The sequence below is a fragment of the Notothenia rossii genome (genome assembly GCF_949606895.1).
Source record: "Notothenia rossii genome assembly, contig: scaffold_354, whole genome shotgun sequence".
Classification (NCBI taxonomy): domain Eukaryota; kingdom Metazoa; phylum Chordata; class Actinopteri; order Perciformes; family Nototheniidae; genus Notothenia; species Notothenia rossii.
In genome coordinates, this window is record NW_027640070.1 from 12,501 (window position 1) to 37,943 (window position 25,443).

The following is a 25,443-nucleotide window of genomic DNA, read 5'->3' on the forward strand; positions in this document are numbered from 1 at the left end:
CAACCTCTGTGTGTGTGTGTGTGTGTGTGTGTGTGTGTGTGTGTGTGTGTGTGTGTGTGTGTGTGTGTGTGTCCAGGGTACGATAGCCAGCTCTCTGACCTGTGTGCAGCTTCACAAGAGAGCGGAGAAGATCGCCGGGATGTTGGCGGAGCGAGGACACCTGCAGGACGGAGACCATGTGGCTCTGGTCTACCCTCCAGGTACACACACACACACACACACACACACACACACACACACACACACACACACACACACACACACACACACACACACACACACACACACACACACACACACAGTGCAGCAGGTGAGGTATTGGCTCTGGAGGCGATTCCTTTCCTTCTCTTGCTTCCTCTACCCTTAATACAAACCGTCTGTGTGTAACCCTTTCCTCTCCTGTGGTGAACTCTCCCAGCTTCTCTGACCCTGAACCTCCCTACAGTGATCATACCATATGTAAATGTATCTTCCTCTTCCTCCTCTCCCAGGTATCGATCTGATCGTGGCGTTTTACGGCTGCCTGTACGCCGGCTGCGTTCCCATCACGGTGCGCCCCCCCCACCCTCAGAACATCAGCACCACGCTGCCCACCGTCAAGATGATCGTGGAGGTAACCACTCTGAGGATCTCACACTTTATGTATAACGTCCAAAGAGCAATGTGTGTCTCATGGAGAGAGAACAGAAACAACATGGCATTCAAGAGTCAAGGTTCAAGGCTTTGATGGTCATACGAACATAGCTACAGTGTAGATATGTCGAGGAAAATCTGAGGTCACGGGCTCCTCCAACAGAGCAACACAATAATACTGATAACATAGTGCCAGGAGAGTCTACACGTGATTAGATAAATAATGACTAAGCTGCAAACAGATGAATGTTACGGATGTTCTTTCAAACGATCAGGTGTTTAACAGTCTTATGGCCTGTGTGTGTGTGTGTGTGTGTGTGTGTGTGTGTGTGTGTGTGTGTGTGTGTGTGTGTGTGTGTGTGTGTGTGTGTGTGTGTGTGTGTGTGTGTGTGTGTGTGTGTGTGTGTGTGTGTGTGTGTGTGTGTGTGTGTGTGTGTGTGTGTGTGTGTGTGTGTGTGTGTGTGTGTGTGTGTGTGTGTGTGTGTGTGTGTGTGTGTGTGTGTGTGTGTGTGTGTGTGTGTGTGTGTGTGTGTGTGTGTGTTGCAGGTGAGCCGCTCGGTGTGTGTGATGACGACGCAGCTCGTCTCCAAACTGCTGAGGTCTAAAGAAGCCTCGGCGGCCGTGGAGATCCGGAGCTGGCCCCCCATCATGGACACAGGTACACACACACACACACACACACACACACACACAGTCAAAAATAAGACATGGAGGATCAGCGTTAAAGACAAGGTTTTTAAAAAAACAAGAAGGCTTGTTACTTTAGAAGATGAAGTATATTCATGGTCAAGGCTTTTCCATTAGCATGACAGAAGATGTTTGTGTAAAAATGTAATTTAATGTTCCTAAAAATGAAGAAAATTGGAAGGAGGAGGAAAGGTTTTACAATCAGTGCTTCTTGTTGTACCTGCTATAAAAACAAACAGATATTTTGATGCTGTTTTTACGAAATTCTGTTCAAATGAAAGCAATTAGAAGAAACTCTCGCACAGTTTCAATCAGACGACGAAACTCAAACTGAGTGTAACAGAGAAGCTCACAACTTTGTATCAGACACGGGATCACTGCAGAAATGCCAAAACAATGAGAAGGGAAAACAGAGAAACATTTAGTCATTTATGTTTTTTAATCAGAAATGATGACACGTGTGTTTTGGGGGATTCCTTCCAGATGACTTGCCAAAGAAGAAACCTCCTCTGTTGTACAAACCCTCAAACCCCGACATCCTGGCCTACCTGGACTTCAGCGTGTCCACCACCGGCATGCTCGCTGGAGTCAAGGTACACACACACACACACACACACACACACACACACACACACACACACACACACACACACACACACACACACACACACACACACACACGCACACACACACACACACACACCTTGTATTGTGTCTTGATATGTGTCTGTTGATGTTACACTTCAGACTGGTTCAGACCATTAGAGTATTATCGTATCCCACAGAAGCCTCATTAACGAAGGCGTTGTGAAACCCTCTCTGATCAGCGCAGAGGAAACGATGGCAGATTCTCTGAGCTGCTGAATTGTCCGTCCTTTATGTTTAATCTCCGTCATTAATGATCAGATCAGTCAACGCTACAAGAGAGAGGCAAACCAGGCGGTCATCTCGTCGTCACACTGTTGTCGAGATAATCAGGGCTTTTTATGTCCAGTTAATTCAATGTTGTATGGAAGCTGCTTTTTTCAATTTCTCGTTCTTACTCTGAAAGAAATAAGATTCCAAAAAAATGTACAGAAAAAACTGAATAATATACCAAAAAAATCCAACAAAAGAAAATTATAATACAAATAATAATAAACAATAACATAATCTGGGTGTGCTAACTGTATTTGTAAAAAATATGTTTCAACTCCAAATATGTTATGTTGATTTTATTGTACTTTATTCCATTTTTTATCAATGTTTTTCTTTAAACAAAAAAAAATGTAAAGTTAATAAAAATTATAAAAAATGTTTGATTAAAAAATAAAACATTCAGAATAAAGTAAAATAAATGAAAATGTATGAATAACATATTTTGAGTTGATATATCTTTGTTAGTACTCGTTGAAGCTGTGCGTGCGCGTGCAGCCATACAATAATTGTATCTGATAACATACAGTTTAAAATGAGCCGTTTTTGTATTAATATTCTTGTCGAAATGATTGATTTTATTTGACATCTGATAATATAAAGAGGATGTAGAAAATATAACATTTATAATAAACTGGTTTAAAGTCAATACTTGTGTTCAGATGTCTCACGCAGCCACCAGTGCCTTCTGCCGCTCCATCAAGCTGCAGTGTGAGCTGTACCCCTCCCGAGAGGTGGCCATCTGCCTGGACCCGTACTGCGGCCTGGGCTTCGTGCTCTGGTGCCTCTGCAGGTCAGAACCACCCATTCAACATCAACACACTACTTAGGGCAACTGTAAAATAGATTCTAGTCATGAAGAAGGTTGTTATTGTCTTATCTTGTTGAGGGTTATGCCTTATTGTGTTTGTTTGCCTAAATAATGCTGCTCCAAAAACAAGTTAAACAATAATGAAAACAAGCTGTTTTCACTTGAAATAAGTAAAAAAATCTGCCAATAGAACAAGTGAACATGTGCTTGGTAAGATGTCTTGAAATAAGAAAGGATATTTAGATAAATCACATCTTGTAATTATCAGGGAAAACTAATTTTGAACTATATTTACCGTAATCGGGAAATGTTGTGTTAAAATATAAGCTCAAAGTTTTCTGTTTTCTGATAGTTGGTGATTTTCTAATAAATATGTAAAAAATACGTGTTTCATCTGAGATACAACTCAAAATAAGATGTTTTGACTCAACAAGGTGATGCATTGTCTAAAAACAAGAGGCGATATCTCACTGCAGTGTTACTTCTGAAGTTATTGTGTCTTATCAGGTGTAGAGACATATTCTGACTAGATATTAGACACATATACTGGGCAAGATTTAGAGATTTTGTGATGTTAAATGTGGTAAATTACTTTATTTCTGTTAAAAATGTGAACAAAAATAGTATTTAAAGGTGATTTTTGGGTTGTTTTTTTGTCCGGGTTATCAAAAAAAGATGAAATGACATCAATAGAAAAGACCTGCCAGCGGTGTTACATAACGTGCTAACACACCTTGTGTTTAGGGTTCATGGAGAAATAGGAAATCCCATGAATGCGTTTATTATTGTTTAAAATATATAAGGTAGTGGAGCTCTAGATGAGATAAGACAGAACTTTATTGATCCCAAATTGAGAAATGTTTGTGTTGCAGCAGCATACACAGACATGGCATTGTACAATAACAATTCAAAGACAAGAAATGAACAATAAAGTAGAAAATATACATGTTGAATTGACAAATGAACACTAACTCTACAGCCTCTTGTGACCACAGTAAATATTTTAACTTAAAACACTTTTTTACGTGCAAAATACAAATTAAAAAAAATAATTCAAAATTAAATAACTACTGTATAAAAAAGTTTACAGCGTGTTTTTGCTTGGATTTCAGTTTAGCGAGCACGTTAAAATCAACATGCATTTCTAGATGTTTGGCATCAACCCCTCTTTGCTCAGCTGTTTTTTTTTTTGTCCGTCCCACAGTGTGTACTCGGGGCACCAGTCCATCCTCATCCCCCCCTCAGAGCTGGAGCTCAACCCCTCCCTCTGGCTGTCAGCCGTCAGTCAGTTCAAGGTCCGAGACACTTTCTGCTCCTACAGCGTCATGGAGCTCTGCACCAAGGGACTGGGGCTGCAGACTGACTCCCTGAAGGTAAAGAGTGCTACTTTAAAGAGTCCTCTCCTGCTGATGTTCAGGTGTATATCAGTATGTAGTGTCTCTACTTTAAAGAGTCCTCTCCTGCTGATGTTCAGGTGTATATCAGTATCTAGTGTCTCTACTTTAAAGAGTCCTCTCTTGCTGATGTTCAGGTGTATATCAGTATGTAGTGTCTCTACTTTAAAGAGTCCTCTCCTGCTGATGTTCAGGTGTATATCAGTATGTAGTGTCTCTACTTTAAAGAGTCCTCTCCTGCTGATGTTCAGGTGTATATCAGTATGTAGTGTCTCTACTTTAAAGACTCCTCTCCTGCTGATGTTCAGGTGTATATCAGTATGTAGTGTCTCTACTTTAAAGAGTCCTCTCCTGCTGATGTTCAGGTGTATATCAGTATGTAGTGTCTCTACTTTAAAGAGTCCTCTCCTGCTGACGTTCAGGTGTATATCAGTATCTAGTGTCTCTACTTTAAAGAGTCCTCTCCAGCTGATGTTCAGGTGTATATCAGTATGTAGTGTCTCTACTTTAAAGAGTCCTCTCCTGCTGATGTTCAGGTGTATATCAGTATGTAGTGTCTCTACTTTAAAGAGTCCTCTCCTGCTGATGTTCAGGTGTATATCAGTATGTAGTGTCTCTACTTTAAAGAGTCCTCTCCTGCTGACGTTCAGGTGTATATCAGTATCTAGTGTCTCTACTTTAAAGAGTCCTCTCCAGCTGATGTTCATGTAGTGACTCTACTTTAAAGAGTCCTCTCCTGCTGATGAATAAATAAATAAATAAATAAATAAATAAATAAATAAATAAATAAATAATTAATTAATTAATTAATTAATTAATTAATTAATTAGATAATTTGATAATTAGATAACTAAATGTTTTTGTTCGGCTGCAGGCTCGGGGGTTGGATCTGTCCCGGGTCAGGACCTGTGTGGTCGTAGCGGAGGAGCGTCCTCGCACCGCCCTCACTCAGTCCTTCTCCAAACTCTTCAAGGATCTGGGCCTCCACCCGCGGGCTGTCAGCACCTCCTTCGGCTGCCGGGTCAACCTCGCCATCTGCCTGCAGGTAACACAATAAACCCAAAGTACACACATCCTTTCCTCAAGTAGAAGTACAGATACTCGTGTTTAAAAATACTCTGGTGAAAGTAGAAGTACTGACTAAACTTCTTTACTCAAGTCAAAGTAAAGAGGCTTTGAAATGTACTTCAGTAAAAAGTACCCATAACTAGCAGCTGTTTTAAAGAGTACCTGACCTCCCTTTATATTAATAGAACAATAATGTCATTGTTAGCTAATGAATGTTTCCATGGTGACCAACGGCAACATGACAACGTTTTCATTGGTCCCTCTTCTTTAGAGAAGACCAGGAAATGATGGATACACGGATCGTGTTCAAATCAATAGGCACGCAATGACTCTAAATAATAATGATCACGCCACCAAACACACATTCAGACTAAAGGAACCAGCCTGTTTGGGAAATATGAGAAGTAGAAAGTACAGGTATTTGTCTTCAACATGTGAGAAGTCAAAGTAAAAAGTCGTCTGAAAAATAAATAGTGGAGTAAAGTACTGATACCAGAACAATGTACTTAAGTACAGAAATGAAGTATTTGTACTCCACTACTTCCCACCTCTGGTGATAACAAATCTTTTTATTGCGTTTCGACAATACATAACCAGTGTTAGTCATTTAGGTGACTCGCTGGCTGGATGTGGAGAAACTAACTTTTTTTATACCTTTTTAAGAAGCTGATTTTGACAAAAGCTACTGGTGCATTTCGTTTGTCTGTAAGATAAGAAGTAATTTATTGATCCCAATTCGGGATGTTTTTGCATTGCAGCAGCATAAAAAGACATGGCATTGTACAATAAAAATGTAAAGACTAAAAATAAATGTTCCAACATGTAAACATCTCAATAAAAATAAAATGGCATTAAAAAAAAAGTAGAAAATATACATGTTGAATTACAAATGTACAGTAACAAAATATAAAGCAGGATATGATATATACATATATATATGTACATTCGTACGAGTAATGGAATGTTAAATATTAGATTGAATATAAATGTAAAATGTACAGTGTGTGGAAGAAGTTAGCTGAAATAGTATGTTAGGTATTTTTGTTAAATGTCTATTAGCCTTTAAATTAATTGGTGCTTTTAGGGACCAAGGACTCATCTCAATCAACTTTCCAGCTCTCAGATAAAACCATAAATTGAGTTTTATATTGTACAATTTTGGGCATTACAGGTTAAACCACATCCCTGCGAATCTGTCTGTATGGCGTTTCAAACGTTAGAGTATTTTATTTGATCTTTTAGCCCAACATTAGCCGCCTTTAGCTTAGTGGTGGTGATGTGAAGTCATGTGACCGTGCTGTAGTTCCTTTATAGCCCAACATTAGCCACCTTTAGCTTAGCGGTGGTGACGTGAAGTCATGTGACCGTGCTGTAGTTCCTTTATAGCCCAACATTAGCCACCTTTAGCTTAGCGGTGGTGACGTGAAGTCATGTGACCGTGCTGTAGTTCCTTTATAGCCCAACATTAGCCACCTTTAGCTTAGCGGTGGTGACGTGAAGTCATGTGACCGTGCTGTAGTTCCTTTATAGCCCAACATTAGCCACCTTTAGCTTAGCGGTGGTGACCTGAAGTCATGTGACCGTGCTGTAGTTCCTTTATAGCCCAACATTAGCCACCTTTAGCTTAGCGGTGGTGACGTGAAGTCATGTGACCGTGCTGTAGTTCCTTTATAGCCCAACATTAGCCTCCTTTAGCTTAGCGGTGGTGACGTGAAGTCATGTGACCGTGCTGTAGTTCCTTTATAGCCCAACATTAGCCACCTTTAGCTTAGCAGTGGTGACGTGAAGTCATGTGACCGTGCTGTAGTTCCTTTATAGCCCAACATTAGCCACCTTTAGCTTAGCGGTGGTGACGTGAAGTCATGTGACCGTGCTGTAGTTCCTTTATAGCCTAACATTAGCCGCCTTTAGCTTAGTGGTGTTGACGTGAAGTCATGTGACCGTGCTGTAGTTCCTTTATAGCCCAACATTAGCCGCCTTTAGCTTAGTGGTGTTGACGTGAAGTCATGTGACTGTGCTGTAGTTCCTTTATAGCCCAACATTAGCCGCCTTTAGCTTAGTGGTGTTGACGTGAAGTCATGTGACCGTGCTGTAGTTCCTTTATAGCCCAACATTAGCCGCCTTTAACTTGGCGGTGGTGACATGAAGTCATGTGACCTTGCTGTAGTTTCTTTTCCTTTAGCTTAGCGGTGGTGTCGTGAAGTCAAAATATCATACAATTTTGGGAATTGCAGGTTAAACCACATCACTGTGATTCTGTCTGGATGGCATTCAAAGTTTAGAGCATTTTATTTTATCTTTTGAAACATGTCTAGTTGTCTACACATCCTGGGCAGATGAACCATGTTTATTTTTGGTTTTAAAGTGTGTGGATGTAAGTGCAATAAGGACCATATGTACTTATTTTTTTAAAGGTCACCTATTATGAAAAATGCACTTCTTCATGTCTCTTCTACATCAACATGTGTCCCCTCTGTGTAAAGAGATTCTGAAAGTGTCAGGAACAAAGATTCTCTCTCTTTTTGATCCATTTATATAAAAACCTGTTTGAAAATGAGCTGATCAGATTTTGGCCACTTTATGATGTCATAACGATGTTTTGGCTTGTGTAACCATTAGCCAATCAGCAACTAAGATAACCCCCCCCCCCCCCCCCCACCTTATCACCTGAATCTCCTCCTAGAGCAGTTTTTCTCAAACTTTTTCATACCAAGGACCACTTAACCAATAAAAAAACACTCGCGGACCACCTAACTCCACAAATATCCAAAATCACATCGTTTTTTTTGGAACAGATTACAAATCGCCTGAAAATGGTACCAACAAGTGGCAACATGTGTGATGCAGGTGTTGCGCTGGGCTATATCATGCAATCGGAAGTGAAACTTAAGCTCGCTCCATTGCGGAGATATTCCTGCGAGAGTGCGGAAAACTCAAATGTATTTATTTATTTCAAATGTGAAATGTTACCAATATACTCACAGACCTCTAGGGGGCGCTCACGGACCACCAGTGGTCCGCGGACTACACTTTGAGAAGCACTGTCCTAGAGCACCATTGTGTTCTTTGTAACCAAATCTCTCTCAGAGGGGCGTGGGGAGGGGCTCCTTATTTTCATCTAAAGTAACAGACAGAGAATCAGCACTTTGGAAACAGGGCTGAAACAGAGGGGATTATGGGTAATGCTGCAATGATCTGTTTGGTGTTTCAGCCAATCAGAAACAGGCTCTGTATATATATATCTGACACCTATGATATATTGATGAAAAACAGTATGATAGGGGACCTTTAAACATGCAACAGTGATATGTTTTAGGTACCAAATAACAGGTTCGCAGGGAGATTCAATAGTTGGACAATTATGAAAATCAAAAGCCACAGTCGTTCGGTTTCTTAATCATCAAAACAAACTAAACTATCTAGGAGACATTCAGCTCTTTCTGTGTGTCATTCCTCCATTTCCAGCCAATCATCGCTCTTACATCCCAGATATGATTTGAACCCTGAAGTGGATCAAATCATATTGTCTCCAAGTTCAATTTAAAGTTTATTTTTCTTATATTTTCTTTACCATTTGTTGTGTTTTTTTTAATTGTCACAAAGATTTATTTTCAAAATTAAATGGAGAGGACAATCAAACGATTCCGATTAAATCAGTTCGTTCCCAAAATTGTATTTAAAGTATATTTCTTATACTGTAAACATTTCAAATTTTTACAGTATGTTTTTTTATGAAATATGAAATTATGAATTGTTTTTTATTTATTTGTATTTGATGACTGTGCATTTTTATTAAATATGTTATACTTTTTATATAAAAGTATTTATTTTGATCATAATACATATTTGTAATGTCACTAAGTCAGTAGAGGATAGAAGGACGTCATGTGATCTTAAATTACATGTATTTCCAATATTCCATTGAACTAAAGTATTGCTTAACATTGAGATATTGATCCTAAGTTATAGATAACATGTAAGCCTCTATGGAGAATATTCTACATATTATTAGAGATATCAACGTCATGTAATAACCTCTAACATGACACCATGTTTTATATACAGCTTTCTTAATGAAACTAACAGCCGGCTGAACGCTCCTTTGGTTTCCTTCAGTTTGACATTTTGACATTTTTCTTTCTTTCTTTCTTCCTTCCTTGTTTTAATCATAACCCCGCCCACATCTCTCATCTTCCTCCTCCTCTTCCTCTCTCTCTTCCTCCTCCTCCTCCTCTTCCTCTCTGCTGCTGTAGCCTCACAGGCTGGGGAAGTTTTCGGATCAGGTATGAAACACCATCACTTCCTTCCTGAAACACCACCACCTCCACCCACTTCCTGTCAGCTCATCGCTCATCAGCTGGCTTCAGATCAGAGATTTAAGGGAATATTATCACTAAATCAGTCATGTTGTCAAGGTTACAGACGAAAGTAGCTGCAGGTAGTTTCGATTCACTAATGTTAGCGCCTGGTCGCACCAGAATTTAAGCTGAAAACCAGAAATAATGCTCCAAAATCAACACGTTGTAATGTTAATCTGCAGAGGTCAATGGAGATCATTTGCTCAAAGGATTCCAAAGTGTGGATGACACGTGCACAATCGCTACAGCACAGTTTTGGCCTTGAACATCTACAAGTAAAGCAGAAATAAGGAAAATATACTAGACTAAAATGATCTGAAAGCACAACATCTGAAAAATATCTCAGTTTCAAAGCTTATATAAAAAGTTAAAAATTAAAATACATTTATGATTTTGAAATAATTCAGAAATGAAAGAAATAAAAAGTTTGAATACATTATTATATTTTTCAGTGTTCAAGATCAAAAATATATTATAAATAGATTACACTATAGTGACCTAAAAAAAATGTTTAAACACTTAAAAAGTCAACAGAAACTCCCACTTCTCCGCCAGTACAAACCATGTTGGTACTAACTGTTAAATTGTACAAAAAATTGCTACATGATGGAGCTGATGCAGTCGGCCATGTTGTTCTCTGGGTGTGTGTTTGTGCCGCTGTGTGTCCGGTGGTGGGCTGTGTGTTCAGTTTCTCTCTGCGAAGGTTTATTAATCCCCTCTGAGAGAGAAACGAGGGGAAGGAGGGATGGTGGAGGAAGAGAGAGAGTTGCGGGGCTTTACCTTTCTGTTTCTTTGACTTCACTTCACGTTTTCACTCATAATCACAATAAAAAACAGAGAAGTATAACTGATATCCATAAAGTGGTGCAGGAATGAGTCGGCATTTGATCAATTCCTGAAAGTCACAAGCTGAAGAGATGTTTGTTCTACGACATAAAATACATCAGCAAATACCCCACTGTGGGATTTAAAAACAGCCGTTGATAACAACAGTCTAAATGAGACGACTAAACGTCATCACGCCCAACATTAGCCACCTTTAGCTTTTAGCTGAGCAGTGGTGACGTGAAGTCATGTGACCGTGCTGTAGTTCCTTCATAGCCCAACGTTAGCAGCCTTAAGCTTAGCGATGGTGACGTGAAGTCATGTGACCGTGCTGTAGTTCCTTTATAGCCCAACATTAGCCACCTTTAGCTTAGCGGTGGTGACGTGAAGTCATGTGACCGTGCTGTAGTTCCTTTATAGTCCAACATTAGCCACCTTTAGCTTAGCGGTGGTGACGTGAAGTCATGTGACCGTGCTGTAGTTCCTTTATAGCCCAATGTTAGCCTCCTTTAGCTTAGCGGTGGTGACGTGAAGTCATGTGACCGTGCTGTAGTTCCTTTATAGCCCAACGTTAGCCACCTTTAGCTCAGCGGTGATACGTGAAGTCATGTGACCGTGCTGTAGTTCCTTTATAGCCCAACGTTAGCCTCCTTTAGCTTAGCGGTGGTGACGTGAAGTCATGTGACCGTGCTGTAGTTCCTTTATAGCCCAACATTAGCCGCCTTTAGCTTAGCGGTGGTGACGTGAAGTCATGTGACCGTGCTGTAGTTCCTTTATAGCCCAACAATAGCCGCCTTTAGCTCAGCGGTGATGACGTGAAGTCATGTGACCGTGCTGTAGTTCCATCCCTGCACCACTCTATTGGGTTAAATCCTATTTTCTAGATGTATATTTTCATAGGTTTTAATGTAGTGTATGTTCATCACCCCTGTCTTCCATCTTTCTTTTCCACTCGGCTTGGTTTCACTTTCCCCTCTTTTTTCTTTCCTTGCACGCTAATCAAGTCGATTTTAGAAAGCTTTTTATGTTGGAATATCTTTGTTAATCCTTTAATTTGTGTTTTCTTTTCTTTCTACAATCATCCCGCTGCTGATCTCCCGTAAATCCTGTAAAATGTTGTAGAAGCTTTCTGTCTGAAACTCAAAGCTCTTCCCTCTGAGCACTAAAAGCACGAGTCGCCTTCACTGTAGGAGTAGATTAGTCAGATGCACTATATTAGTATTTGTATTGGTATTGAACAGTAAAGGTAAACAATGTGTTGTTGTTGTTCCTCAGGGCACCTCAGGGCCCGACCCCACCACCGTGTTCGTTGACATGAGAGCGCTACGACATGACAGGTGAGATAAAACACTAACTTATTTATTGTTTTGTGACTAAGAAATTGGAAACTAAAAGTAGTGGAAAACGTTAATTACCTTTACTTATGATTAACTAGTAAAAGTACAAATACAAAATGTGAAAACCTGTATTTAAAGAGGCCTTGTTCTGCTTTGTAGGCTTTGTACAGGTAATAAAAAAGCATAATAGGGCCCTCTTTAAAGCAGACCAAAATAATAATAATAATAATAATAATAATAACAATAATAATCAGCTAATATCTTAAGACTTTATGGAATTGTATGCTTGTATTTTTAGATCGTATTCACTTCCATTAAATATGTTAATATTATTATTATTATTTGTATTACTTGCCTGCAAAATGACTCATTTTAAACATTAGTTAATATAAAGTTAAAAGATAATAAAATAAATGCTATGCACAAATGGCCAGAGTTTTCAGGGAAGGCTTAATGAACCAACAGGAGGTTTAAAAAATACAGTGTGCTCAGCATTAGTGTCAGATTTCATTTGCAGAGATGGTGAAACTGACATTTTCCAGGACACAGAAATGGACAACAGCTCAGTGTTGACAAGCTGCAATATTTATGTATTCAAATATCTCCTGACAAGATGATCCACTGGGATTAAAGGAGAGAAACTGAGATACAAAACTCAGACAGACACCAGCTCACTCTCAAAAAAAGTAAATACAGTTTCAGTTTAAAGTGTCACGAGCAAGAGGTTCAGGTGTATGTAGTGTCTCTACTTTAAAGAGTCCTCTCCTGCTGATGTTCAGGTGTATATCAGTATGTAGTGTCTCTACTTTAAAGAGTCCTCTCCTGCTGATGTTCAGGTGTATATCAGTATGTGTCTCTACTTTAAAGAGTCCTCTCCTGCTGATGTTCAGGTGTATATCAGTATGTAGTGTCTCTACTTTAAAGAGTCCTCTCCTGCTGATGTTCAGGTGTATATCAGTATGTGTCTCTACTTTAAAGAGTCCTCTCCTGCTGATGTTCAGGTGTATATCAGTATGTGTCTCTACTTTAAAGAGTCCTCTCCTGCTGATGTTCAGGTGTATATCAGTATGTAGTGTCTCTACTTTAAAGAGTCCTCTCCTGCTGATGTTCAGGTGTATATCAGTATGTAGTGTCTCTACTTTAAAGAGTCCTCTCCTGCTGATGTTCAGGTGTATATCAGTATGTAGTGTCTCTACTTTAAAGAGTCCTCTCCTGCTGATCTTCAGGTGTATATCAGTATGTAGTGTCTCTACTTTAAAGAGTCCTCTCCTGCTGATGTTCAGGTGTATATCAGTATGTGTCTCTACTTTAAAGAGTCCTCTCCTGCTCATGTTCAGGTGTATATCAGTATGTAGTGTCTCTATTTTAAAGAGTCCTCTCCTGCTGATGTTCAGGTGTATATCAGTATGTAGTGTCTGTACTTTAAAGAGTCCTCTCCTGCTGATGTTCAGGTGTATATCAGTATAGTGTCTCTATTTTAAAGAGTCCTCTCCTGCTGATGTTCAGGTGTATATCAGTATGTAGTGTCTCTATTTTAAAGAGTCCTCTCCTGCTGATGTTCAGGTGTATATCAGTATGTAGTGTCTGTACTTTAAAGAGTCCTCTCCTGCTGATGTTCAGGTATATATCAGTATGTAGTGTCTCTACTTTAAAGAGTCCTCTCCTGCTGATGTGCAGGTGTATATCAGTATGTAGTGTCTCTACTTTAAAGAGTCCTCTCCTTGTTGTCCCCTCCTCAGGGTCAGACTGGTGGAGCGGGGGTCTCCTCACAGCCTCCCTCTCATGGAGTCTGGGAAGGTGAGTTGTTTTTTATTTTCTGTATTTAAAATGTTTGAATGTTTTAAATATTAATGTTTGCTCTCTGATCAGATCCTGCCGGGGGTCCGGATCATCATCGCCAACCCAGAGACCAAAGGACCAATGGGAGAGTCGCACCTGGGAGAGGTACGTGTGCAACAATGTTAAATAAAGAAGAAATAATTTCCCCCTGTAAATTCTGAGTAAAAATCCTGCTTATTGGTATCAAAATATACTCAAAGTACCAAAAGTATTGGGTAAGCAAAAAAGCCAATTTAATACAAATCATATTATATATAAGGTGATTATGATCATTGATGCAATAAACCAAAAAAATATGTAAAGATTTATATATTTTTAATAAAGAAAGAAATTATGAATAAAATAAAACAAAATAACATAATAATATAACATGAAATTAGATAATTAAATAAACGTTTTAAATACCTCGCCTGCTCTGACCCTCTGTCTCCAGATCTGGGTGCAGAGCGGCCATAACTCCAGCGGGTACTTCACGGTGTACGGAGACGAGGCGCTGCAGTCCGACCACTTCAACTCCAGGCTGAGCTTCGGAGACACGCAGACCCTCTGGGCTCGAACCGGGTATCTGGGGTTCCTGCGGCGCACCGAGCTAACGGACGCCAGCGGGGGTGAGGAGGGGGACTTGTTCTCATTCTTTATTAGGATCCCCATTAGCACTAGCATGAGCATTGGCTATTCTCTCCCGGGGTCCATCCACACACACACACACACACACACACACACACACACACACACACACACACACACACACACACACACACACACACACACACACACACACACACACACACACACACACACACACACACATACATTAAACAAAACAGCTCATAATTTCATGGAATGTACAATGCTACATGAAATCATCTCTTTTTATCCATCATAAGGCCAAACAAAAAATACTAATAATTGTACATAATAGCCACAGGCACAGTTCAATTCTACTTTATAATACTGAGAACATTTTTTAGCAAACTTTTGAATTGAACATGAGAATGTTCCTGAATGATATGGACGGGTAAAGAGTTCCAGTCAAAAGTCAAAGTCAACTTTATTGTCAATCTCAAAATATGTTTGTACACACAGAAAGATCGAAACACTGTTTCCCACAGTCCTGAGGTGTAAAATAACACATTACAATACAAAGATACTCAATAATTACAAATGAAACCCCACAAAATAACCGTTGACTTCAAGAAAGCAGGATATATATAAAAAGATGATGTACATAGTGCAAATGAGCTTCAGCTGACCATGGCTCTGTTTTAAATAAATTCAAGTCAGAAACCATGGTAATAAATGTATAACCTATAAATGTGTCTGTGCAGAGCGTCACGATGCTCTGTACGTGGTCGGGGCTCTGGAGGAGGCCATGGAGCTCAGAGGGATGCGTTACCATCCCATCGACATCGAGACCTCCGTCATCCGGACGCACAAGAGCATCACCGAGTGGTGAGTAACAACCAAGAATACTTTATCACTTTTCAAAGTCACATCACGTCACCACCGCTAAGCTAAAGGAGGCTAATGTTGGGCTATAAAGGAACTACAGCACGGTCACATGACTTCACGTCACCACCGCTAAGCTAAAGGTGGCTAATGTTGGGTTATAAAGGAACCACAGCACGGTCACATGACTTCACGTCACCACCGCTAAGCTAAAGGTGGCTAATGTTGGGTTATAAAGGAACTACAGCACGGTCACATGACTTCACGTCACCACCGCTAAGCTAAAGGTGGCTAATGTTGGGCTATAAAGGAACTACAGCACGGTCACATGACTTCAGGTCACCACCGCTAAGCTAAAGGTGGCTAATGTTGGGTTATAAAGGAACTACAGCACGGTCACATGACTTCACCTCACCACCGCTAAGCTAAAGGCGGCTAATGTTGGGCTATAAAGGAACTACAGCACGGTCACATGACTTCACGTCACCACCGCTAAGCTAAAGGTGGCTAATGTTGGGCTATAAAGGAACTACAGCACGGTCACATGACTTCACCTCACCACCGCTAAGCTAAAGGCGGCTAATGTTGGGCTATAAAGGAACTACAGCACGGTCACATGACTTCACGTCACCACCGCTAAGCTAAAGGTGGCTAATGTTGGGCTATAAAGGAACTACAGCACGGTCACATGACTTCACGTCACCACCGCTAAGCTAAAGGTGGCTAATGTTAGGCTATAAAGGAACTACAGCACGGTCACATGACTTCACGTCACCACCGCTAAGCTAAAGGTGGCTAATGTTAGGCTATAAAGGAACTACAGCACGGTCACATGACTTCACGTCACCACCGCTAAGCTAAAGGTGGCTAATGTTAGGCTATAAAGGAACTACAGCACGGTCACATGACTTCACGTCACCACCGCTAAGCTAAAGGTGGCTAATGTTAGGCTATAAAGGAACTACAGCACGGTCACATGACTTCACGTCACCACCGCTAAGCTAAAGGTGGCTAATGTTGGGTTATAAAGGAACTACAGCACGGTCATATGACTTCACGTCACCACCGCTAAGCTAAAGGTGGCTAATGTTGGGCGTGATGACTTTTAGTTGTCTCATTTAGACACTTGTTAGCAACCGCTGTTTTTTAAAATTCACCAGTGGGGTATTTACTCACGTATTTTAGTTACGTATTTTAAAAATCTCTTCAGCTTGTGTTAACCACAGACCTTATTCCACGCTAACAACAGAAAACACATTGACTTCTTACTCAATCCTAGGGTTTTAGGACTTATTTTTATACCACTGAATTCTTCTCCCTGTTCTCCCCTCCTCAGCGCGGTGTTCACCTGGACCAACCTGCTGGTGGTGGTGGTGGAGCTGGATGGATCGGAGCACGAGGCTCTGGATCTCGTGCCCCTGGTAACCAACGTGGTTCTGGAGGAGCACTACCTGATCGTGGGTGTTGTCGTGGTCGTGGACATCGGCGTCATTCCCATCAACTCCCGCGGCGAAAAGCAGCGAATGCACCTCCGCGACGGATTCCTAGCCGACCAGCTGGACCCCATATATGTGGCGTACAACATGTAGCGCCCCCTGGTGGACAACATGGAGGCGGAGGAAAGGAAAAATAAGTTCTGCCCCAGAGACTGAAACTATAAAAAACCGGAGTCAGACTTTTTTTTACGCTGATTCGTCGCTACGTGCTGCTGCCAACTTAGCTCCCAAAAATCCAGTGGTTGTGTTGTATTAGCGCTCAGGCCGTGCTTTTATTTTGAAGGATGCAAAAATGTGCAGCAAACTCCATTCAAAGCAAGAAAGTTCTTTCCTTTTTTTACCCGAAATAAGTGTCAATCCTGGAGGCGGAGAAGAGGACAATCGCTAACGAAGATTCTGGTTTTTAAATTGCGTTCGGTTCAAGTATTTGCTTGTTTGTTTTTTCTTTAAACATAAAAAAAAAGTCAGGCTATTTTTTGATATTTACACAAAAACAAACATCTGTGGCATAGATGATATTTTATCAAATCACAGAGAGCGGGGTATGTTTTGATACGAAGGTCGGGTCGCAGCGAACTTTACGATGAGGTACGACACGCTTGTTTCATGCTAGCTTGTTGTTTTTGTTTGTTTTGTAAACGTTACTTTGTTTATTATTTTCCGAACCGTCCGTCCCGTTTCAGCGGGAGGTCAGTGTGCTAATAGCTAACAGCTGCAGCCTTTAACTCCAGTTACTGTTCAACAACACATCATTTCATATCATGTAAGTATGTACAAAAAGAAACTGATTTAATTTATTTTGTTTCTCTTTTAGAAGTTTACGATGAGACATTCAAGAATGTTTTGCTCTTGAATATTTGCTATTATTACAAAAAAACACCTAAAAAGCATTGTATTATCTGGAGGGAAACACACTCATGGACGGGGAAATAGAAATATATATAATTATAGATTATATTAAACGTTAGGGATTCACAGAATAAAGACACAGGTCGAACTGCATGTTGGTCTGAAATGTTTAAATCAGTGAAATTAAACGTTTTTATGAGTTTTATTCCACATGAAGAAATCTGAACCAACTCTTGTATTATATGAAGTCTTTAGAAGTTCAGTTTTTTACAATAAAAAGTAGGAAAGATATGGAAAGTCATCCTTGCCCTTAAATGACAAATACCAGTGTTTACAGCCCAGCCCGAAAAAACAAGTGCCGTTGTATTTTAAACATTTTATGTTTTATGTATGAATTTATAATCCAAAACATCACAGAGAAAAAATTGAAATATTCTTCTCCCTCTATTTTGACTCCGTAACACAGTGACATCACTAAAAACACCTCTATAAGTAAAATAAGAATACAAGTATGTGCCGTTTTCAAAGAAGAGATGTGTTTTGATGGCAGAGGAATATGATACTAATGTCACTTTTCAGATATTATTATATTTTTGGATCAGAACTCTTCATATGTCGCGTTTATCAGGGAGCAAATGCCATCTCTAAAATGAAACTCCTCCATTCAAACAGACCAACATGCAGAGCAGGATTCATTTCGGAACATTAAAATAAAGAATCCTCAGCAACTCGTCAGAGGGACGGCAGGAAGGCGAGCAGCCGCTACGATTGTAAATATCGAAAAAGTCAAAAGTCCGTCTTATTTTTTACACGGACCGATCAATCAGGGCTCGAACTGAGATGTCACGGCAGGACATAAAAGACTGAAAACAGGAAGTGGAGAGCGGAGAGAGGTTTAGCAGGAAATACGAGAATGTTCTAGTTTCAACACGAGAAAAAAAAGCACTTTCTTCACCGTTTGTTTCTTTCTTTTATCAGCGAGATGTATGTCGTCGTCGTCCCCCCCCCCAGTATGTTTTTTTTAAAGGTTTTAAAAATGTCTTGTTTGAGTTGACATGAAGTCTTTCAATTAAATAAATATTTCAACGATTTTGACAATAAAAAATGGGATGTTGTGTATTTATTGTTGTTGCTAAGCAGCGGGTCTGAAGCATAGACTGAATGTATAAAGGTTGAAAGGTGCTTTATAAAAATGAAAAACATTAAGAAATACACATTATAAAATGGCATTTAAAAACTGTTTCCCAGAGACTTCTCTTCTTAGATCATTTTTATATCGGTTCTGCTTTTAGATTCCTCAAATCTGGGACTTTGACTCTAATCACATTTAATACAACTTCATTATTATTTATTGAGTTGTAAAGTGTCCCCCGTGAAAAACATTTCAGCATTTGAAAACCAAGTCCTACTATATTATGTACAGAAGTGCGAGAAAAAATGTGTTAAGTATGTGGAAAATTCATTAAAGGTCCCATGTCATGGCCATTTCTACTGATCATAATTCCATTGTTGAGGTCTACTAGAATAGATTTATATTGTGCAATTTTCCCAAATCACGTTGGTTTCTCAGCATCTCTGTATAGTATGTGTATTCACTCTCTGTCCTACACGGCTTGTTGGAGCCCCTCCCCCCCCCTCTCTCCCTGTGAGTCTACCACCGTTACAGCGGAACAGTAGTGTTTCTGTTACAATGGCGTTTGTTAGCAACCAGAAAATGACACAAGTAATGTTGGCGGGACGTTGCGGGGCTCGCTGCTCCGCACTTTGAGGCTCGAGGAGCGGACAGTGTGAGCTGGGTTACTGGTGTTGTTTCCTGGTTGCTGCCTGAGCTCAGCCTGAGCACCATGGACGCAGGAAGGGGGGTTGCAGCATCCCCATCTGCGAGGCTCCACTAGCACCCCCCCAGCGCGTCACAGTTTTGCCGCTGAGTGTGTGAGAGGAGCTCCACGGATTGGTCCGACTCCATTTGCTAGAGTTACTCGCTACAGGGTGTACTTTGAGGGTTTGTGACTCTGCAGACCGTTTACATGCAGAACAACCTTCATAACACACAAGGGGATGGGTAGGAACTGGAAAAGCATGGCATGGGACCTTTAAGAAAAAAATCATAAAATAGTATGTCAAAGGTTTGAAAAGAAGTCAAAGCATGTCGGAAAACTCGAGAAAGATCCATAGTATAGTATGTGCATTTTTTATTTTATAAGCCTTAGTATAGTATTTCTTGAAATGTGAAATAAGTTGTATGATGAAAATCTGAAAAACATAGTTAGGTATGTTAAAATTATGAAAAAACCATAGCATAGTAGGTCAAGGGTTTGAAAACAGTGAAAGTATGTTTAAATATATAAAAATATTTAAAGAGTAAAGTACGTCGAAGGAAATGGTATGTGGGTAAATATGATAAATATTTGAACATATATTTCCGATAGTACTTGAATTTATTAAAAAAAGTCATCGTATACAGTAGTACCTCTAGAAATGTAAAAATGAAAGTGTAACGTATGTGAACAATTACAAAAAAAGTCAAAGTATAGTATGTTATTAATTGATTCGATTATAGGACAGTATGTTGAATAGTACGTCAAATAAAATAGTCACATTATGGTAAAACAGAATGATAGTCTGAACGGTTGATCTTCAGAAACAGGAAACACTGGAGCCTCAGAAACTTGTTGATACATTTATTTCCTCCATGTTAGCACATAGAATATATTTATATACATATTGCTAGCTAAAGCATCAAAACAAAATGAAATGTCAGGAGCATAGAAAATAAGTGTTAAACCACATTTAATAGTTTACATATGGACAGAAGATGAGGCGGGGAAACTTTATTCTGCTTTGACTCCACACACTTACACACAGTCGGTACTATGTGGAACAAAGACCATAACAAGTCCAATTTGAGGGATTCAAACCACTTTTAGCTCGACTGTAGTTCCAGAAAATGTATAAACGTCATTGTCATATTGCTGTCTTTTTTTTCAAGGAGTCGAAAGAAACACACCTTTACTCATGCAGGTAAAAAACAAACAGGAATGACATCCAAGACCTATTCTCTTTTTATTAAAACGGCTGGATGGACGAATATAAAAAGCTGTCATAGAAAATGTGTCACCTTCGACAGAAAAGGGAGGTTTTAAATCAACGTTTTGCTTGGGTTTGAGATGTGTGTGAGCTGAAGGTGCAGTTTAGATGTGTGTGTGACTCAAAACTAATTAAAAACAATGCAGAAAGAAAGTGACACATCTCAGAGATAAGCGGTTGTACATTGTACAAAACTAGAACTAACAGTCGTCTGTGAACACAGGAGAAACAGATATCTGTGAATCCATTTATACAATATAATATGAAGGAGGATTTATTTACATGTAGTGCAATGATGATGATGATGATGATGATGATGATGAAGATAGAGGAGGAACATCGTATTAAACCAGAAGCTGCGGGATGAACAGAGAGAGGTCAAACTGTACAATTACATCTTAAAGTGATACACTTAAATGAGTTTCCAAAAAATAAAAAAGACTCAAGAGAGAAGTCTGGTACCGTAAATCCTCTGAGAGTGGGCTGCTTTTTTAGTTACCGTAATGTTTAGGATATAAGTCCTTTCTTTTCACTGTTCCAATTCAAATCTTATTTAGGGACTCAAATATACGTAGAATTTGTCCAAAACAAGTATTTTGTGTGACTTAAAGCTTGATTTAACACATGTTGTCGTGCCTTAGAGCTCTGTTTTCCACTCAAACTCATCAAAAAGCCACACGGTGCATTATTAAAACACACATACTGCACTTTATATTGATTTAACCCCCTCACACACTGCCCTCCTGACACACATACTCATTAGAGCACCACATGTGGATTCATCCGCCACTGAAAGTAGTCCCTGTGAACAAGTTCACAATAAAAGCCTTTCAAGGAAACAGGAGATATTTTATAAAAATGTTTTTGGATAAAACAGGATATTTAAAGACGTGAATATCCTACTCACAATTAACTGCCATTAAACACATCGTTAAATGAATGAATAGATCATTAAAAACATGTAACAATCATTAGTCAGAGCTCTAACTAAGGAACCGGAGGAGCTGCTATAGTGAGGAATATCTCAAGCATTTATTAAGTTTCTTAATTTTGAAGTTAATGAGCATTTGCTTTATAATGTTGAAATATAAGTTATAAAACATGTTGTTGGTTTTAAACAGTAATGCATGTTTACGTCACAGTACACACTCTTTTAGTAAAAAGTATATCAGATATATGAATATAATATAATATAAAAATGGCTTCGGTGACGTCGGAGCTCCGTAAAAAGCCGAAGCCGTCCGTCTGTCGTTCTATTCGACACCATTTTTATATTATTTGAGTAATTTTACAGTTTTTGACGAACAGAAATATTGTTTTCTGGCACAACATGATTAGCAAAGGTATTTGTCTATTTCATGGATCGTTTTTACTCCATTTCTGCAGAAAAAAGTACTGCTACAATGAATACATAGTACATAGTGTATTAGTAAACAAGTACGTAGTGTGGCATTTGATGAGTTTTTATTTGAAGTCAAATGAATCTGATTGGAGTTGAAAGAAGCTCCTCCCACTACGTGAGGATTTACGGTATTTTATTTGTCACATGTCGACAGAAGCACGTTTATTAACAGCCATCTGTGTGTAAAAAAAAAAGCGATCTATACAGAGTAAGTGAAGTGTTTCCTCCGTTCAGTCAGTCTTCATTACTGAGGAAACAGACTTTAAAAGTGTGTCGCACTTCTCAAAGAAAAACCGGACAATTGAATTGCCCCTTTTTAAAAAAACGAGGGTTTCCCGGCGTGTTTAAACAGCGCAGGGAGAGCCGTAGAAAAAGGTTAGTTTGATCACATTTTGCATAAAGTTTTATATTGGTCCATCCGTCGTCACTGCTTATCAAACACCAAGCTTTTTGTTGTTGTTTGTTTACCGTAATGAAAGGATGACGCTATCAACATGCATGGAGAAAAGGAGAAAAACAGGCACTGACCACCAACTACAGCAACGCAGTGAAAGGGTTAAAAAATAAAATAATCACTAGAAAAATGACTCACGGAAATCTGAAAAATATACAGAATGATTTCAGTTTGAGGACGAGGACCTGGTCGTAGGTAGGATCGATAAAATGTCTTTTTTTTGGCAAGCTTTTGGGAAACAAAGTGTGAAAAACTGTCATGTCATGTGACCTCTCCAAGATCCAGCTCAGGGGAGATTGCTCTGCATTTCCCTTCGTTTAAAACCAATTAAAAACGTCGTTTTTTTTCTCATATTTGACTCGTAACAACTTGAATAAAGAGCCTCAAAATGTGCATAATTATATTATAATTTAATAATACATGGAAGATTTATTTGTCGGCGTCTTTCTTAAGGCCAACATTAGTAACCCTGTTCCCAATAAGAAGGTAGGTAGAAATCATAGGAGAAATGCTATGCACCGTTTCATTGAAAAACTAATTAAATTATATTATGAGCCAAATCAGTATCTTACGCAGATTTTTTAAAAATGTTCCCGAATGGAAGCAGAGCTAGTTTGATGCTGATAGTACTTACGGTGTTGTTTTGAGTTTGTATTGTAATATCGACGGTGTGTTTGTTTGCATTACAGTAAGAAAAGTGATTTTGAAAAATCCAGGTAATAAAATGTATACGCTCGTCCGTTACTACACACTTAGATAACACATTCTCAAAGTTAGCACTTCAGTAAAGAAAGGAACGCGCGCCCCCCCCCCCCCCCCCCCCCCCAAAAAAAAATCATTATCATACTCTGCATCGGAGAAATCTGGTATAAAATTAATTAAAATGGGGTACGTTAAATAATAAAATAAAAAAAAAACGGGGACAAATTGCTCGTCTCACACAAAGTTTTCAGGAAGGCAAGTAGTTGAGAATCTTGTGTGTGTGTGTGTGTGTGTGTGTGTGTGTGTGTGTGTGTGTGTGTGTGGTAGACACTGACTAACAGGAGGGAGGGAGGGGTTCAGGGAGCCAATGGCGTTGTGTGTACAGGTGTGAGGGGGCGGGGCTTGTTCATCTCTTCCTGCGGCAGGTGCGCTTGTGGTCGGCGTGCCAGTGCTCCTGCTGACACTTGATGGAGCAGTAGGAGGTGTTCCAGCAGCAGTGATACATGGCCTCCTCCTCACAGTTATAACACTGGAAACACAACGGGGGGGGGGGGGGGAGAACAAATCATTAAATTCATTAAGAATAAATAAAGTGAGCTGCACCGGCTTTAAAAACCTGAACATAATTCATTGTCTGGAAGCAGAAACGGAAAATGATGAAGACGCAACGATAAAAATATGCAAACATGTAATTGAGTCAGGAGGTATTTAAAACAGAGAGGAAGTCTGTGTTAAACTTTACATTAAAGTGTAGTTCAGTATAGAACATTATTATTACAAAAAGTTATATATACACATGACAGAATTCTGACTTTAATCTCAGTATGAAAAAAAAAAGGTTTTAAAATAATTTAGTTTTTTTCCCCAGAAAATAATTTATTCAGAATTCTGACTTTTTTCCCAGAATTCTGAATAAATTATCATAATTATTTATTTATTTTTTCCGGAAGACTCAATGATAAAATTATAAAAAATAAATAATTCCCAAAAATTCGGAGATTAAATTGAATTTTCTTTCTGATTTGTTTTCTTCAGATTTCCCCCCCAAAAATCTATTTATAGTCAGATCCTTTTTTTCCACAAATTTGTGCAAATAAGACATTTTGGACAAACTAACAAATAAAAATAATGTTTTCCATTTACAAAACTTAAGGGATCAGATGTACCCCAGCAGCAGTTTTAGTTTAACTTAATTCTCTATTTTTATTTATTTGATTAGCCGCTACAACCACCATGAACGAAAACAGCAGATTTGACTTTCTACGTGTGAATTTATAGTGAAATGGAAAACAGCCTGTTAAACAACCTGAGGGAAAACCTTTTGGATTGAGCAATAGCACTACATGTAAAATATCTATATTGTATATCGTGTTACTGAATAACTGAGACTCAAGTTCATCAGCAGGAGAGGACTCTTTAAAGTAGAGACACTACATACTGATATACACCTGAACATCAGCAGGAGAGGACTCTTTAAGTAGAGACACTACATACTGATATACACCTGAACATCAGCAGGAGAGGACTCTTTAAAGTAGAGACACTACATACTGATATACACCTGAACATCAGCAGGGGAGGACTCTTTAAAGTAGAGACACTACATACTGATATACACCTGAACATCAGCAGGAGAGGACTCTTTAAAGTAGAGACACTACATACTGATATACACCTGAACATCAGCAGGAGAGGACTCTTTAAAGTAGAGGCACTGGTAACTCACCCACTGCTTCTTCTTGGTGGTGGAGATGAGTTGTTTGTGTTGAGCCACCATCTTCTTCACCTCCTCCACCAGCTCCTCTTTACACTTCTCCTTCACCTGCTTACACTTTCTCTCCATCTCTCCCTGAGCGCCAGACACCGCCTTACTGACCGCCTGACGCTTCTCCTCCTCCATCTCCGCCCGCAGCTGTCACACACACACACACACACACACACACACACACACACACACACACACACACACACACACACACACACACACACACACACACACACACACACACACACACACACACACACACACACACACACACACACACACACACACACACACACACACACACACACACACACACACACACACACACACACACACACACACACACACACACACACACACACACACACACCA

The 25,443-nt window shown here is 39.5% G+C and overlaps 2 protein-coding genes across 4 annotated transcripts in view; one reads left to right on the forward strand and one right to left on the reverse strand.

The window, feature by feature from the left end:
- Positions 1-18,794, forward strand: part of LOC307027124 (disco-interacting protein 2 homolog C-like) — a gene marked incomplete at its 5' end in the record, with an annotated part of 30,746 nt that extends 11,952 nt beyond the window's left edge. Inside the window, 14 exon segments of the mRNA XM_079695315.1 lie at positions 77-200; positions 492-613; positions 1,180-1,291; positions 1,804-1,913; positions 2,898-3,028; positions 4,251-4,419; positions 5,315-5,485; positions 9,762-9,791; positions 11,967-12,028; positions 13,768-13,825; positions 13,898-13,972; positions 14,301-14,475; positions 15,196-15,319; positions 16,653-18,794. Of these exon segments, the coding sequence (XP_079551441.1) occupies positions 77-200; positions 492-613; positions 1,180-1,291; positions 1,804-1,913; positions 2,898-3,028; positions 4,251-4,419; positions 5,315-5,485; positions 9,762-9,791; positions 11,967-12,028; positions 13,768-13,825; positions 13,898-13,972; positions 14,301-14,475; positions 15,196-15,319; positions 16,653-16,905 (1,716 nt within the window).
- A 1,533-nt stretch (positions 18,795-20,327) lies between these two features.
- Positions 20,328-25,227, reverse strand: LOC307027125 (zinc finger MYND domain-containing protein 11-like). Of its 3 annotated transcripts, none has more exons than XR_013804544.1 (3): positions 25,033-25,227; positions 23,646-23,835; positions 20,328-21,104 (listed from the first exon to the last, which is right to left on the reverse strand). XR_013804544.1 is itself a non-coding variant. In XM_079695316.1 (2 exons), exons 1-2 carry the CDS (start codon positions 25,204-25,206, stop codon positions 23,713-23,715), a joined length of 297 nt encoding a protein of 98 aa, XP_079551442.1. In that variant the 5' UTR covers positions 25,207-25,227; the 3' UTR covers positions 23,419-23,712. The 3 variants fall into 3 exon arrangements, 1 of the variants encoding a protein (XP_079551442.1); XR_013804545.1 differs by having other exon boundaries at positions 23,642-23,835; XM_079695316.1 differs by lacking the exon at positions 20,328-21,104 and having other exon boundaries at positions 23,419-23,835.
- Between the last annotated feature and the right edge of the window lie 216 nt (positions 25,228-25,443).

What these genes read in the sequence shown, in the direction of transcription:
- LOC307027125 (XM_079695316.1), bottom strand. Translation starts at nt 25,206, where the DNA reads ATGGAGGAGGAGAAGCGTCAGGCGGTCAGTAAGGCGGTGTCTGGCGCT. An exon ending in CCACCAAGAAGAAGCAGTGG is followed by an intron (nt 23,836 to 25,032) that starts GTGAGTTACCAG and finishes TTGTGTTTCCAG; the next exon opens with TGTTATAACTGTGAGGAGGA.